This window comes from Liolophura sinensis, chromosome 8 (genome assembly GCF_032854445.1).
Source record: "Liolophura sinensis isolate JHLJ2023 chromosome 8, CUHK_Ljap_v2, whole genome shotgun sequence".
Taxonomy (NCBI): Eukaryota; Metazoa; Mollusca; class Polyplacophora; order Chitonida; family Chitonidae; genus Liolophura; species Liolophura sinensis.
The window spans coordinates 25,879,080-25,895,965 of NC_088302.1; the positions used below are offsets into that span (position 1 = coordinate 25,879,080).

Here is a 16,886-nt window from a genome sequence, read left to right on the forward strand (position 1 = left end):
TTAGCATGTCAGCGCGGCAGAGCCTGGTTTTCTCCTACCATAACGCTGTCAGCACGGCAGAGCCTGGTTTTCTCCTACCATAATGCTGTCAGCGCAGCAGAGCCTGGTTTCCTCCCACCATAATGCTGTCAGCGCAGCAAAGCCTGGTTTCCTCCCTCCATAATGCTGTCAGCACGACAGAGCCTGGTTTCCTCCCACCATAATGCTGTCAGCGCAGCAGAGCCTGGTTTCCTCCCACCATAATGCTGTCAGCGCAGCAAAGCCTGGTTTCCTCCCTCCATAATGCTGTCAGCACGACAGAGCCTGGTTTCCTCCCACCATAATGCTGTCAGCGCAGCAAAGCCTGGTTTCCTCCCTCCATAATGCTGTCAGCACGACAGAGCCTGGTTTCCTCCCACCATAATGCTGTCAGCGCAGCAGAGCCTGGTTTCCTCCCACCATAATGCTGTCAGCGCAGCAGAGCCTGGTTTTCTCCTACCATAATCCTGTCAGCACGGCAGAGCCTGGTTTCCTCCCACCATAATGCTGTCAGCACAGCAGAGCCTGGTTTCCTCCCACCATAATGCTGGCTGCAGTTGTATAAGTGAAATATCTCTGAGTATGGAGTAAAACACCAATCAAATCAATCAATCAAAAGAAAAGAAACTTTACATCCATGCATGTACATTTTTCCATTACATGCATCCATATACTACATGTACAGACTTTACTACTCAGTAGACTTTAGGAAAATGTTGTGACTACACAACTAAATGAACATCTACAACAGTCCACTAAATAAACAAATGAAAATTTCCTGGAACTGTATTTCAAGCGGATGAAGTGGATGAGAAAATTGTACCCAAACGTTATACACATTTCTTCTACATCGGTTTTGAATGACTACATGTGTTACAAAAATAATTAACAGTAGCAGAGTAGGCTTGTAAATACAAAATGTATTACATGTACTTCCTGGTCTGATGGATTGTTGCCACAATAAGTGTCACTGTGGCTTTAACAACCCTAATTAACTATGTTATAGTTTGCACTGCATTAAGCATATATTCAAATAAATTTGCATTAACCTGTTAATAGTGAAACATTTTATTTAACAGAGTTTATTACTTTGTATCATATTTATTTATTTATTTATTTGATAGGTCTTTCATGCCTCACTGAACAATATTTCACTTAAACGACGCCATTTAAAGCATTATGGTGGTAGGAAACCGGGCAGAGCCCGGGGGAAACCTACGACCATCCACAGGTTACTGCCAGACCTTCCCACGTGCGGCTGTATCAAATTTATCAGTGAATGTTCGCGGTTATGTACTGTGTGGACATGAACAATGTTAACATAGCAGATATAAAAGAATGTTGCATAATTATGAACCACTTAAGCCTGTAATGATCAGCTGACATGGTATATAATTTGTTCCACTGATACATCACACGACCTCCTGTGTGCCACATGAAGGCCTGGATCATACATGAACATGTGGTAGCTGTGGGTCACTGTGCATTGGAAGCTGGGCCACAGCAGTAATAGTTAATAGAGGAAAACTTGTGCAGACAGTTTAACTATGGCATGAAGATGTATTGCATCCCATACATGTATATTTGTCTGTGACTCTAAGATATGACTTTGATACTTAGTTACGCAGTGTGTTTATGCACATGGGTTAAAAATGCATGTTCATGTACATGGGTTAAAATGCATGTTCATGTATATGGGTTAAAATGCATGTTCATGTACATGGGTTAAAATGCACGTTCATGTATATGGGTTAAAATGCATGTTCATGTACATGGGTTAAAAATGCATGTTCATGCACATGGGGTAAAAATGCATGTTCATGTATATGGGGTAAAAATGCATGTTCATGTACATGGGTTAAAAATGCATGTTCATGCACATGGGGTAAAAATGCATGTTCATGTATATGGGTTAAAAATGCATGTTCATGTACATGGGTTAAAAATGCATGTTCATGCACATGGGGTAAAAATGCATGTTCATGTATATGGGTTAAAAATGCATGTTCATGTACATGGGTTAAAAATGCATGTTCATGCACATGGGGTAAAAATGCATGTTCATGTATATGGGTTAAAAATGCATGTTCATGTACTTGTACAACCTCCAAGGAAACCAACTGATCATACTTGAACGTATATATTCAAGGGGAGCCTCCGTGGCAGAGGAGGCTAATACGCCAGCGCTGCGCAATGACCCAGGAGCCTCTCACCAATGTGGTCGCTGTGAGTTAGAGTCCAGCTGGCTACCTCTCGGGCCATGTGTGGGAAGGTCAGCAACCTGCGGATGGCCGTGGGTTCACCCCACCATAATACTGGCTGTCATCATATAAGTGACATACATGTATTCTTGAGTATGGTGTAAAACACCAATCAAATAAATGAATATTACACATGTACATTGTTCTTGTGTGTAAATTGTCCAATTTTTCTTTATCTTTTTATATAAGCGTTCATCCTATGAAATGAACAAACGTGCGGACTATAGATCTATGGTTAATGCAGATTTGATGTTGATATGTACCGCGACACTGTGTATATAGAGCTGCATGAACATTAGCATGGAGGAACACTTTAAGAAGTCAGATGGCAGAATCTTACTTTTTCTCCAACCTTAAGAGGCTACCCTAATACCTCGACCTTTTTGAATGTGAAAGAGAAACTTTTAGGGTGTTTTATGCACATTTCTAATTTGATTTTAGAGACAAAACAACATTGGTTGGAGTGGCCAGTTTCACGGCTTCACAAAAAGTAGAATTTTATCGATCAACAAAAAAAAAAATGCCTTCAGAATATACTTGAATAAACAGCTTGCAAACATGCGAAAAGTTTGATTTATTTGATTTCATTGGTGTTTTACGCCGTACTGAAGAATATTTCACTTAAACGACGGCGACCAGCATTATGGTGGGTGGAAGTGGGGGGGAATCCACTGCCATCTGCAGGTTGCTGGAAGACCTTCCCACGTACGGCCGGAGAGGAAGCCAGCATGAGCTGGATTTGAACTCACAGCGACTGCATTGGTGAGAGACTTCTGGGTCATTGAGCTAGCGCGCTAACCAACTGAGCCACGGAGGCCCCCTGAAAAGTTTGAAGAATTACAGTAATATACTGAGGCACAAATATGTGTAACCTAACACATGTTGCCACTGGAGATACATGTTCAGGTTGGTCCTCTCCAAGTTGTTTACACAGAAATACCAGTACCTATCTCTGGGTGTCTCCCTCTTCCACAAGTTAACTCTTTTCTCAGGAGAGTTTGAACCTGAGTGACCCTTTATTATAACTCTACTAGCCTGACAGCACGTGTCGGTTTCCCTCAAAAAATGAAATCTGGTGATATGTAGCACATAACAATGGTTGCATGTATAAGCTACATGTACGGCATTAGAATCATGAAAAATGCTTTAGATCCATTTCTCAAACTGTGCAATGCTTGTAAAATCCTGCACATGTACCTACCTTCCAGCTGACCATTTGTGTGTTTTCAAAATTTGTGCTTGTTTATTGTTTACTTATTATTTTTGTTCCCCCAAGGTTATTGCCTCATGGCACTATTAATCATTGTGACAAAACCAGACTAGTTTTAAAAACAATGTTCCCTCTGCAAAACAATCAAATCTGAGCACAAGAAAAACCAATATCTGTACACTTGGTTTTTGCCATTTAGCGGAAGAATGTATATTTGTACACTGTTGATGTAAGTGTAGGCTATAAATTTTGGACATTTTCATGTATGTTCAGTAATTAGGTGTGCTGACTCCTGCCAGATGATGTATCAGGGTGTTCTGACCGTCCAGGGATGCCTATATCCTGTATAGGGTGTTCAGCCTAACAAGGCTATAAAATTTGGTCACAGCTGGTCTACCAGCAGGCGAAAAGATGACTAATGTTTACAGGCATCTCTGGTGACAAGGTCTACTAATTGCTGTACTTTACTTGTACAGGTACACTACCAGTGTACCTTATCCATTTTGTTATTTATTCCGTTTCTTTTAATTTTTGGGACACCTGGACAACTGATGATTTTAGCCAAAATATATGCACTTATAGCAGGAATATTTAGTTTCTTTTTTTCTCACATGATTAGATCATCTATTGGGACAACATACTCATGTCTTTACTTTTCCAAAAGGCTGGCCAAGAAATGTTATATTTTACTTTCAACACTACTAATATCTGTCCCAAAAATTAGAAGAATTAGGTACTCGATGATGTCCGGTGTCAATGTACCTGTAACTAATCTGCGTTTAAATCATGTGATTCGTGTACCTGGCTGTACGCATAATTCAGGTGTGTAGTGTGTAATTAGGCTTGTAATGCTCTGTAGAAACCCCTTTACTACACCTGTGAGTTGTGTGGTCTGACAAGATTTGTTCTTATGTAATCTGAAGGAAGGCTTGACTGCTGTGGGCTGCGGCTTTGTATTGATTTTTGCTTCGAGAGTCCAGTTTTGTGCGATTCTGTGCACTGTACCGTCTCCGTTCAGAGGCCCGAGTTTTCTTCATGTTTTCGTGACGCTGATAAATGTCTGTCCTGGCAGCACCCAATAAATCAAGAAACGGCCACCCCTGTGTACGGGTTTGACATCAGTGAGCCCGGCATGGTGCATGGAAATGTTGTGAATGTACTTATAATTTGCAGCACCGTGCAGCCTGCATGACAGTGGGTGCAGTGACTGCACTGTGTGTGTATCTACAGTATGTACATATACAGCTGGAGGCAGAAATGCCTGGAGCTCCATATATATATATTTATTTGATTGGTGTTTTATGTTGTACTCAACAATATTTCACTTATACGACGGCAGTCAGCATTATGGTGGGTGGAAACAGGACAGAGCCCAGGGGAAACCCACAACCATCCGCAGGTTGCTGCCAGACCTTCAACCTGGAGATACATGATGTGCTATCTGTTGCACTATACTCAGTCGATATTATGTATTACTCTAACAGAAAGTGGAAAATATGTTTTTTTATCTGAAAACTGCTGTTAACATATTTCATCATAAGTAGAAAGCGAGATGAAATGGCTAATATAAGCTCTTTCTTCCCTCTTTTATGAATTAAGGTACATGTACATCAGAATAACCTCTTGATCATGATCTTTCAGGCCTTTAATTTTGTGATCTCCTACCAGAATCTAAATGCATTTGCATACATTTGTTTTGCTTTGTCTAGAATGTACTAGAATCAGCTTAAATGTAATACCACATGACAATGTAGTTATTGCAAAGGTTGTAATTTATGTACACCTGAATGTGACTGGTCACACGGTTTTCTATATAGTTTTGGATTACAAGAGTGTTTGCAAAAATCAGATTTCCATCACAACTGAAGCCTTGAGGGTCTGTAGTATGTGTGCTATGGGCTTAGTCATTGATATATTACCCCAGGGAATGTCTGAGGATAGCTACACAGGTCTTCTCCACCTTTACAGTCAGGGCTGTACACATACCAGTATATATCTGATGTATTTGATACTTGACAGCCCCGCCCTGGATGATTGCTAAGCATTGTTCACCGTATCCTCTTGTTTACTCGTTGTATGTTCCCATAGATACCACAGTGGCAAATCAACATTACAGCAGATTTTTGTGGTCAAATATGTGCTGTTTTGTCGAAAATGTCAGTTGAGTTGTTACCTAGTGGCCATGGCAACAGCTAAGATGTGGCCCTATGCAGCGCTTTTAGCCATTACTGATGTGTTAAGTGGCAGTTGTGTTTGGGAATGTATGTACATTGTACATGTACATACACCTGTACATGTAGGCACATTTATTCAGTATAACCTCCGCTTCGGGAGCAGTAGATGCAGGGTCAATCCTGGGTAGAGTCACACCTAAGACGTTAAAAGAGGAAGTTGTAACTTCCTCGATTGGCATTCAGCATGAAGGGGGTGGCGCAACGACTGGTTGACCCATATCAGTATAATGGATAGGTTGGGGCGGCTTACTTGCATTCGGTAAAGGGTCTCAGTGAAGTAGAACTAGATAAAAGAGCGTAGGAAATCGGTCCTGCAACAAGGAGGCACATTACATGCACTCTAAGGATTCCTTCGTCATATGACTGAAAAACTGTTAAGTATGACGTTAAACCCACCAAACACTCTCTCACTCACTCACATTTATTCAAAGAAAATATTTCTACATATTGAGATGTACATCTGTACATGTACCTTTTTTCTGTATTCAAAATGAGTATCTGTACTGTCATGGCTGTAGACTAAAATGTACACTACTGGTATCCATACATATCCACACATACATGTGTTCACTGCCCACAAATAGCGAGAGTAAAGGTCAGTTAATTCTGACTGTGCCAGGCATGTACCAAACACTACAGTACCACCCTGACTGGTATGTCAGTCTCTTATAGCTTTCACCCACAGGTGGTTCAATTTGTGGAAAACAAACCTGTTTTGGACATAAAAATTGAACGATTTAATTAAAACGCTCTAGATTTTGAGTTAACTGATGCGACTCCCAAGCCTAATAAAACAGAAAAACACATCTACATGTATGAATCTCAGTTTTATACACCTGTACATGTATTGTTTGACCAACAGCTGGAACCAGCAACATCAGTATCTGCATATTAAAATTTATTTAAAAATTTATATTATTAAAAATAATTATAGATTATTTGGTCTATAAATCTAAGTGTAGTACATACACGTACCTGTATAAAAGAAAATAAATGGAAATTTTAGTATGGAGATTTTTATGCAGCCTGATTAAAGTAATTAGCACATATGTCCTAACCAATAAAGTAGTAACATTTTACATAATTTTACTTCATAAATTTTCAATTTTCAGATGCCTTATATACCTTAATTCTTTTTCAACCACTACTCCCACCAATATTTTGAAGCACCTCTAAGAGAACTACCAAGTGTAGAGAAATAATTTGCACAGTTTTATCAAGCTTACAATCTCAGTGACACAAAATATATTTAGAATCACTTTGATATTAATTGCATGCATAAATTCCACTGAAAAAAGTGCTTTGTTGATGGACAAGGCTGAAGATTTACAAGAAGTCCTTGAAACAAGTACATGTAGTTACATTAGCTGTCATATATGGATATGGTGGATGATGAAACCTTTATCTTTGTGTATAATTATCATTTTCTAAAATTGTCATTCTCTGAGAGCTTGTGCTGTATGTAAAATTGATCTTGATTTCTTGTTACAGAAGGAAGCAGTTGGACAGTGGTTGGTGGATCAAGTGTGCTCCAAGTTGAATCTCGTAGAGAAGGACTATTTTGGGCTGAGATTCGTTGACGCAGAAAAACAGCGGGTAAGTCTTGTTCAGTTTTTTCTATAACCGGTTTGTAGAGATGATAACAGTAGAAGATGCTGTTAAAAGGCTTCAGCATCAAAACTCTTGCATGTAAATATGTGGTATGTTGAATGGTGACCACCATGCAACAAATTGACACATGTACAGGTGACGTTTGCAAGCTTTTAGGTAAATGTATAAAGAATTGTATTAAATCATATCATCTCAGTTTGACAAAATAGCAAATTGTTTTCTAACTGTGATGTCAGAATGGTAGTTTTATCCTCACTCCATGATGATATTGATAATATTTAGATTTAACAGTTTTCTATGTGGTGTGTCCCAAAACTTTCGATGATTGTCCAAACTCCATATTGTCACAATGTGTCTTATCTTTGGTATCAGATATACAGTACAGGTAACCGGTGAAAAGAGAACTTGTGTAATGATTTTTGTTAATATTGTGGAAGTTTCATTCCCCGCTGTACATGTAAGAGTGGAAAATTGTGGGAATGCCTCGTGTAGTTTAATTTGCTTTATTTGTTGACAGCATTGGTTAGATCCGTTGAAACCCATTCACAGACAGCTGAAAGGTGAGCAGTGATTCATGTAGATTTTAGTATGCTTTTTTTTTTCTTAGTTGCCAGCTGCAAATTGAGATATGAAACAAAACTGGCAAATAATTTTGAATGATTTTAAGTACAGAAAATTTTGTCAAACACAGCATTTGAATTGTGGTCATTAAACAAGCATGACAAACTTAAGAGAGTACGAATGTAGTTTTACAAATGTAGATGAAAACATGCACACGCAGTTGTATACACTCTATGTACTGCATACAATAGGGCCATTTATACATGCAGATGGTACTCACATGTAGCTGTACAGAAGATTTTGTAATCTTTGGCATTTTGGGTATAAAAGTGGTACTAGATTTGAGCATTGAATCATTAACGGGTTATGTTTCTTGTAATTCATGAATACAAGACCACCATGAAGTCAACATTAAGCAAGTTTGAAAAGTCTTTGTAACACGCAGGTTTCGAGATATGACGTTACCACAAAAGAGTGACGTCCCTTTGTGATATAACGTCGTCGCTTTACAGCCCAGTAGGGCCAATCTGGTAATTTTCAAATGGGGTCGTATATAGAGTATAGAGTACTAATTAAAAAGGATTAGACTGATCTTCTGAATCATGTTCTTAGATGGATTTGGGTTCCCAATATTGCAAAAATAATGTTATCCCGGTACTTTGATCTAAACATGGTCAGTGCCATCTTATAAGTTAGGCAGTCAGCCCTACCGTGCCGTAAAGTGGCGACATCATTTTGCAATAGGACGTCACTCTGTTGTCGTAATGACGTAACTCGAAAACTGCGTATTATAAAGCATTCATCTTTGCTCAACTTTGTACTTTGCTCAACTGTGTATCTATTTTTCTTGCACAGGAGTCACCCCCACGGTGCTATGTTTTCGTGTCAAATTTTACCCAGATTGTCCCAGTAAACTACATGAAGAAATAACCAGGTTTGTGATATTCCCTGAATTCCTTTGTGAATCTTTGCATTAACATGAGATTCATGACCAAATGTGGATTTCTTCGAAACAATCTGAAATATTACCATCAGGCTTTGTCAGAAAGCTTGCTTTGAAACAAAAATCTTTCAAATACTTTGACTCCTACTTTTAACCATTATAAAAAAAAAACATAAGGCAATATTTCATGATCGAAAGTAGACCTTTTTTGTTTGCTTCCTTTTACCGGAAACTGCACTATCTGTAACTGCTCAGCCATCCCTTTGTTTTCATTTTATTGATTTGTCCAACAAATTAAACAATAAATTAAATGAACTGTTCAAACTAATAAAGCTTCTCCGGAAATTTACTATGTTCAAGACAACTGTGTGTTTATCGGCAATCTTTCAAGGACACTTGTTTCATTTTTTTTTCCAGATATTTTTTGTTCTTACAACTGCGTCGAGATTTGCAGCATGGCCGGCTTCTCTGCACGCCCACTGATGCAAACATCCTGGCAGCTTACATCATCCAATGTGAGTACACATTCTCATGAAATGACATCTTGACAACTTCTGATGATAATTTCCGTATGTTGTCCACTTCGGTTCAATCTCTTGGATTAAGAACAAGACTAAATGTGGGCATTATATATGTTCATTGTGCATTTTACATGTAGATGTTTGTCCATGAAAAGTTTTTATTTAATCTTTTTTGCATGAGAGCAAATTTTGACTTGAAAGTAAGAGTTGCAGCCAGAGAAAGATCTGTGCTTGCCAGCATGTGTGTGTACCAAAAATGTGAAGGTAGAACCTGCTTTCTTGATCTGCTTTCTATTCATACACACATGTTTAGAATAATCATGAGTATACAATAAACTGTCTTGTCAACCATATGTCGTTCTGTTAACTTTTTTTATACCTGTACATGTACGAGGCTTAAACATTTCAGACTATTGATCATAAGTGTATTCTATGACGTAGATTACAGGTCTTGAAGAACGTCACTATCCTAGCACCTAATGATTTGATTTGACCATTATGCGGAGATATCTACATACATATACATACATGTATATGCTTCCATTAAGTTGCCTTTCACGGGTGAAGTTTTGCTTGTGATGTACATTGTATCTTTTCTAACCCACATGAGTAATGTTTTTGAAGACAGCTTTTTGGAAGGTGCACAGCTTAATGTCTGTCTGAGGAAAGTCTGGGATGTCTGTTTGGGAAGTCTCCTGTTGTGTAGAGGGTGTGTAGTCTGGGGAAGGACGCAGTGTTATTTCTGGGCTGTGAGCCTTTAACCTTGAGAGTTTTAGTTGATACTATGCCAAATGGTCCCAGAAGTAATTACCTGGTAAGCTGTGCTGAGGAAGCTGTATTTTCTTGTCTGCATGTACATATACATTCAGAAGGCTTTTTCTTTACCCATAAGGTTTCTACAAGCCTATCTGCCATGCCAACATAATTCCATTGCTCTGAATATAAGCCGTTGTGCAGAACGGTCAAGATCAATTAACCAGATATGGCCAACTGTTCTTGCAAGTATAGTATGCACATAGACTATAGGTATTTAAACATGATGACTCACGCTCTGTTTGTCATATTGACTTTTTGATTTTGACTTGTCAGGTGAAAGTAGGACAACTGCTGTATTTTTATAAGCTACATTCACAAGGTGTTAGTTCTACAAATTGAATGGAAAACCTTTCCCTGCTTTCTTGTAAAATTTACCAGATTTGCACATATTTCTTTAATGATCTGAAACAGCAATGAATGCTGAAGTTGTAGTTATGGATATTCTTGTACATGTACAACTCATTAGGGCTGAATGCAATGAGATCAAGTAAGGTTTTTCGCCATCATCTGTAATGCCTGTCATCATAGATTTAGCCAGATCGCTGTCTTGTTTTTCTCATGTGCCCTACGTCTCCGGTTTAATTTTCCTCAGAATACACGTAGGTGTCTCAAATACATCAGAGCATACTGAATTCAAACCTTGCACATGCCAATCTGGAGCCATTTTTCACAGAGGTAGCATTTAGTGGCATTCTAAATTGGTTCCATGTAGACTGTCCTAATCTTTCACACTTGAGGCTTCAGTCAGTGGCTGCTTCTCTCTGCCATGCCAGAACGCTAATAACAGCCTGCACCCTGCTGCTGGCATCAGTGTTTGGTCTTCCAGACAGACAGACCTTTTGGCCACATCATTGATCAATTCCCTTCAAGTCGTCAAGATGAATTTATAGGCTGACTAGCCACACCATGGTTCTGTGGTCTGATCAATTTAGGTTGCCAGCTTATAATGCAGACTTTCTCCATGTCTCCATTCATTGATGCTCTTTCTTGTTGCCTATAAATAGTACAGAACGTATTGATTAGATTTGAGGTGATTGTGAAGAAAAGAGGCTCTCTACCCAGTGGGTCAGTGGAGAAGCACTTACACAGAATTGAGGCTCTATAGTATGGGTCCATGTAGTCCTGGTACCAGCTTGTGCAGTACCGAGGTTCTCTACAGGGTGGGCCAGCTGTAGATGCAAGATTCCTTTATACTCTCTTCCTTCAGTCTTGTGACAAGTTGTTTACTTAAGAGTGGAGACCCTCATTTTATATAAAATTATGCTTTTCTTTTGTAACAGTGAAGTAGACTAGTGTAATTTTGCTTTTATGATTATCTTATGAATCCAGATTTTTTGAATTCAATGTTTTCTTTGATATGTAGTGAACGTAGAGGTTAGCTATGTACAGGTCTGTTTACATTACATTATGTAATGGAGCATATTGGATACGGAAGTGCAGACCGCCAATTGCTGGCGTATTAACGAGTGTAAGTGGGTCAGCATTTAATGAATAGTTATCACAAATATGTTCTGAAAAATCGTACGATGCACCGCGGTATTGATTAATGTTTGGCTACAGCATATGCTGTACAGGTTTACAATAAACTTACAATTTACAATAAACCCGCAGTAACACCTGTACACAATGTCAGCACTATTTAAAGTACGCTCACGTATAAAGGTTTAAAGGATTTATGAGCCATAATTGTAAAGATTGAAGCATATTTGCTGTGTGTAACCTCTCATTGCTGTGGCTATTTATGCATATTTTCCATATGTTCTTGAGAATTTCTAAAAAGAGGTCAAGTTCAAATTGCTGGCATCTGTGCAACCATAGGTTTATATTATAGCCAACACTTTTACTGCCCTCCCCTTATCCTAATTACTCAACCTTTTCACTGATGAAAGCAATTTTCAGAACATTGTATTGGATTTTAGAGACAAACTACATTGGTGGGATTAGCCAATTTCAGGGCTTCACAAAAAATGTAATTTTGTCAGTCTACACCCAATATTACTTTTCAGAATATGCTTGAATAAACAAGCAGCTTGCAAATATGTGAAATGGTTGAAGAATGGCCTGGTAGAACTCATTCACTCTTATACTCACTTCAGAACCATTTTTGCACACGAGAAGAAAGACTGAGAAACATTGTACTCTTACATGTACATGTTAGGATATACCATAATCTACGCAAGAAACATCTTTTGCAAATTGTTTAAGCTTATGTTAAGTTTGTTTCACAAATTTTTTGAATATGGACAGTGTAGGTACAAAACAAGAAGGAATGCGTGTGGATTTACCCTGTACTTTGAACTATGTGTGCTGTGTACTGTGTCAGTAGGGTAAGTCCACCCTGATATAAAAGAGTATCTATTACTCATTTGGAGTGTCCTGGTAACCGACCTTTGTGCACAATTCACTATGCTGTCAGTACATTAATGTTTATACAGCTGGATGCAATAAGGATATTTCCATCTGTTATTGGGTAAGCTCAGGTAGATTGATTATTAAACCACCTGTACTTTACACCCACTTTCTTCCCCTGCAGCAGTCCTATGATTTATTCACGGGCTCCCTGCACCCAGCAGACTGCTAGAAGAGGACACTCCAAATCTAACTGGCCAGCATGCAATCCTTATTGATCTTTGGGGGTGGCTGATTTAATTTGGGCAGAAACGGACAGCTAACCTTCTACAGTCTCCATGCATGCGTCAAAATAGAATAAAATTAGCTGGTGGTAATGTTCAAGGCCAAGTTCATCAGTTACGCTGCCTTGTTATCTATGTGTCGTGTAAAGCCACGTACAGCGCATACCGTTAGAGCTCAACCTATTCCGGCAGGAGACCTGTGTTTCACCTTCTTTATAAGGTATCATTAAAAAAAAAGGTTCTCTGCACAGTTAAACCTAACAGGAGAACAGGGTTATTTCAAATGTGTGCAGTGGAACATTATGTGGAACTAGAATTGATTGTACATCTCAGTAGTGGAACATTCAGTAGACATTGTCTACATGTTGTTTTTTTTAAATGTGGAAAATACAGAATTGCAGCTTTATTATTTGTTCGTGTTCTAAATGAGAAACACTCAGAACAATTAATACATTTTGTGTCTGGAGATAAATTCTGGAACATGAAGAATTGGTACATCATTCAGTGGACAGTATGTTTCTAACAACTGTGGAACTTCTAGAATGGAAATATTCCCAGTACAAGATCAAGGGATAAATATAGTCTGTACATGTACACATTGGACTACAGGTAGCTCTGTTTTAACAGGCTCTTGCAGTTTCTGGTAGTAGCGGATGGAGAAAACCAACACCCCCTGAGATAAAGTGCATGGTATGAGTGATCTATGTTCCACTCCTTCTCTTAGCAATTTCCACTCCCTGGGTCTTTGATCATATATATATATATATATCAAGGGAAGTACATTCTAAAGTTTACACGGATGTGTCATTATTAAAGAGTTGAGTTTGTCAGAGAGAAGTCATAAGTATGCATGACGGATGTATCATAACTCTTCTTTCACTGCTTCAGGCTTTTTCTCACATGTTTTTTGCTATTTTTTTTACTGAGCATTGAATCATCACAAGACTAAAATATCTCAACTACCTTATTAATAACACCCATATTTAGAAAATAAAAAAATAAAAAATTCCGACCAAAGGATCTAATATGAAAGTGAGTTACAGTCAAGTTAACACTGATTTAGAACTGTATTTAAACCAAACAGCCTACATGTACATGTGCTTAATGTGTGCATTTAGTTTCATATCTTCAGTTAACTACATGTGTTTTGGAGTTCAAATATAAACTTATATACCAAATGTGCGAAGATTCAAAAATGGATTAATTTGGATACATTCTCTGAAAGGTCCAGCCTGAACCTTAGGTTAAGAGAGACTGCATGGCTACAGAATGAGAGGGGTTTATGTCAGCCTCACAGTATAGATGGAAAGATGTGTAACGGGCACGTGATAGTGTTTGTGGTGGGTGGAGGGATGCTGACAAACAAGCAGAAACTGTACCCTGCCAGCAGGACCACACCCTGAATTAAATGTCTAATCGCCTTGAGTCACCAGGGTCTGACTTCCGCACAGGTTCTCCACTCTTTATGTACAGTCCTCCTCATCTTCACATTTTTCCAGATTGGGGTTTATCACTGGCCAGCGTGGGTGGTAGGCACACATTGTAAACACATGACTGCGAGCAGATTATGCAAACAAATCACTGTGCTTCATCCCAGCCATTAACACAGGCTGGTAATCAATACAGAATTTTTAAACCACACATATGCCTTCTCGAATCAGTGGAAAGAAGAACTGAATCTTTGATTAAGTTCCTTTGGAGTTCATATTATTTATAGTTTATATGATAAATATAGATGATACATATGTACACACGTGTTTTATCTCCTAAGATTAAATTTGAACCAGTGAAATTGTATGTATCCTAAATTTTTCATAGTTCTTAAATTCTGTATTTTCTGAAATATTTTGCAAATTCATAAAATAATCCAGATGTGATTTAGTCTCCTTTTGAGTTCGTCTGAAAGACCATTTTTACAACCTGTCTGAATTTAGATGGTGTATTCATGCATCTGTCCCTTCTGTCCCAAAAAAGGAGTGCACGAGTACTGCAAAATTATCTCCCCTGAAATGTACATATTTTGTTTATGCAGACAGTATCACTTGACCACAACTTCATACACGTGCAGTTTTTCACCTGTAACTGTTATTAAGACGTGTTACTTGCATGTAGTTTTAATAATCATTTGAAATAGTCATGGTCTGCTGATAGAAATTGTGCATCAATTATACAATTTTGTAGCTACATGTACATATATATTATATAAGTGTACTTATAACCATTACCCCGTGTGACTTTTGTTGTCGCTATAATCATTGTAGTTGTGTATATATGTACATGTAGGTATATTAATCCTGCATGTTATGCCCACAGCAGTTGGGCATGAGAGCATGGGTTATCCTGTATGTCTCTATGGTGTATTAACACTAAATCATGCTGGACAATTGAGGTGCTGTATAAACTGTCATATGCAACCATGCTTTGTTGATGACAGATGGTTATTATTTCTTAAACTGATTATATGGATTGTTTGTAATCAGCTTTGTACACGTTCATGTAAACTGTTGTGATATATATATATATATATATATATATATATATATATATATATATATATATATATAATTCTATGTACATACAAACTCATCAACATATACTTGTATCTGCTCTGTTGACAGCAGAGGATAAGTATAATCCTTTGTGTATGCCATATATAGTATAAAGTCATCATTGTATGTGTTCTGTTAACAGCGGAGGTGGGTGACTACGACCCAGAAGACCATCCCCCGGGGTATGTGGCCGAGTTTAAGATGTTACCAAAACAAAACGGCAAGATGGAGGAGAAAATCGCAGAACTACACCAAACGCTTGTGTATGTCATCTTACATATCTAATCATTTGTACAGTATGTCAGCTCACAGGGAACTTCAGAAATAACCACAAAATTGAGATGTTTGTATTCTATACATGTATAAATCTGTATTTTCATGGGGTACGTGTACAAAGCAAGTACCGGTACTGTGTGAGTTTAGTGAACTTTTCTTCCTAGAGGGGCGTCAGTGGCTCATTTGGTTAGCACGCTAGCGCAGCGTAATGACCCAGGAGTCTCTCACCAATGCGGTTGCTGTGAGTTCAAGTCCAGCTTATGCTGGCTTCCTCTCCGGCCGTACGTGGGAAGGTCTGCCAGCAACCTGCAGATGGTCGTGGGTTTACCCCGGGCTCTGCCTGGTTTCCACCCTGTATAATTCTGGCCGCCGTTATATAAGTGAAATATTCTTGAGTACGGAGTAAAACACCAATCAAATAAATAAATAAATTTCTTCCTAGAGGTCATCTTAAAAACACAAAAGTATTGTGACAGGCACACGCATGGGAGTAACACTAATATGACTCTATTTTAAAACACCGATAAAATGTTATATAAATTTTAAAGTACTAAAATTTTACTACAGCATAGAGAGTAAAATTAACAGTTTGTTAGTTGGCAAATGGTAACTGATATTACCGGTGAAATCTTTCCCTTTGTCAATTTGCATGAACAGTTTTAATCCAACCATGGGTTTTAATAAGCACAATTAGGTGAAAAAAAAATTTAAAAAAAAGATGCAGTGATCTTAGTTGCAATTTATTAGACGTCACCATTTCAGTATTAGATCATATTTTACATGCTTCATGCTCTGGTATATGATTTACACAGAAGAATGCACTGGTTGACCTAGTTGTATTTTGTTGTTGCTGTTTCGGCAGTGGGCAGGTCCCATCTGAGGCAGAAGCTAACTTCCTGAAAAAGGCCTCCACCCTGGATACATACGGAGTAGATCCCCACCAAGTGAAGGTGAGTTGAGCACAACAAAAATGGGTGGCCAGTTGCCAGAAGTTCTATAAATAACCCCATCTTAATAGTTCACATATGTTTTTGATGATAACTTGGCTATAGCCTTGGGTTGGAAACATGCGAAAAGTGAGATTGCATCCTAACACACATTGGGCAAATGGCTTTATGTTTGTACACTAGCTGGACATCATGTATAAGACCCTAGCTTAAAGAGTAAATACACACAGTGGTAATGCAAACAGTGGACTCTACATGTACTCAGCGGCAATGCTTCACAGCCATGGCAGTAACTCGGGTCTTTCG

General features: G+C 38.4%; 1 protein-coding gene across 3 annotated transcripts in view; it reads left to right on the plus strand.

The window, feature by feature from the left end:
- LOC135474119 (FERM domain-containing protein 5-like) overlaps positions 1-16,886 on the plus strand; it is a 46,604-nt gene that overhangs the window by 8,790 nt on the left and 20,928 nt on the right. For all 3 annotated transcript variants that reach the window (XM_064754137.1, XM_064754138.1, XM_064754135.1), the window contains exons 2-7: positions 7,215-7,319; positions 7,852-7,894; positions 8,751-8,829; positions 9,256-9,353; positions 15,500-15,620; positions 16,496-16,583. In XM_064754137.1, the coding sequence (XP_064610207.1) occupies positions 7,215-7,319; positions 7,852-7,894; positions 8,751-8,829; positions 9,256-9,353; positions 15,500-15,620; positions 16,496-16,583 (534 nt within the window). The remainder of the gene's footprint in view (positions 1-7,214; positions 7,320-7,851; positions 7,895-8,750; positions 8,830-9,255; positions 9,354-15,499; positions 15,621-16,495; positions 16,584-16,886) is intronic.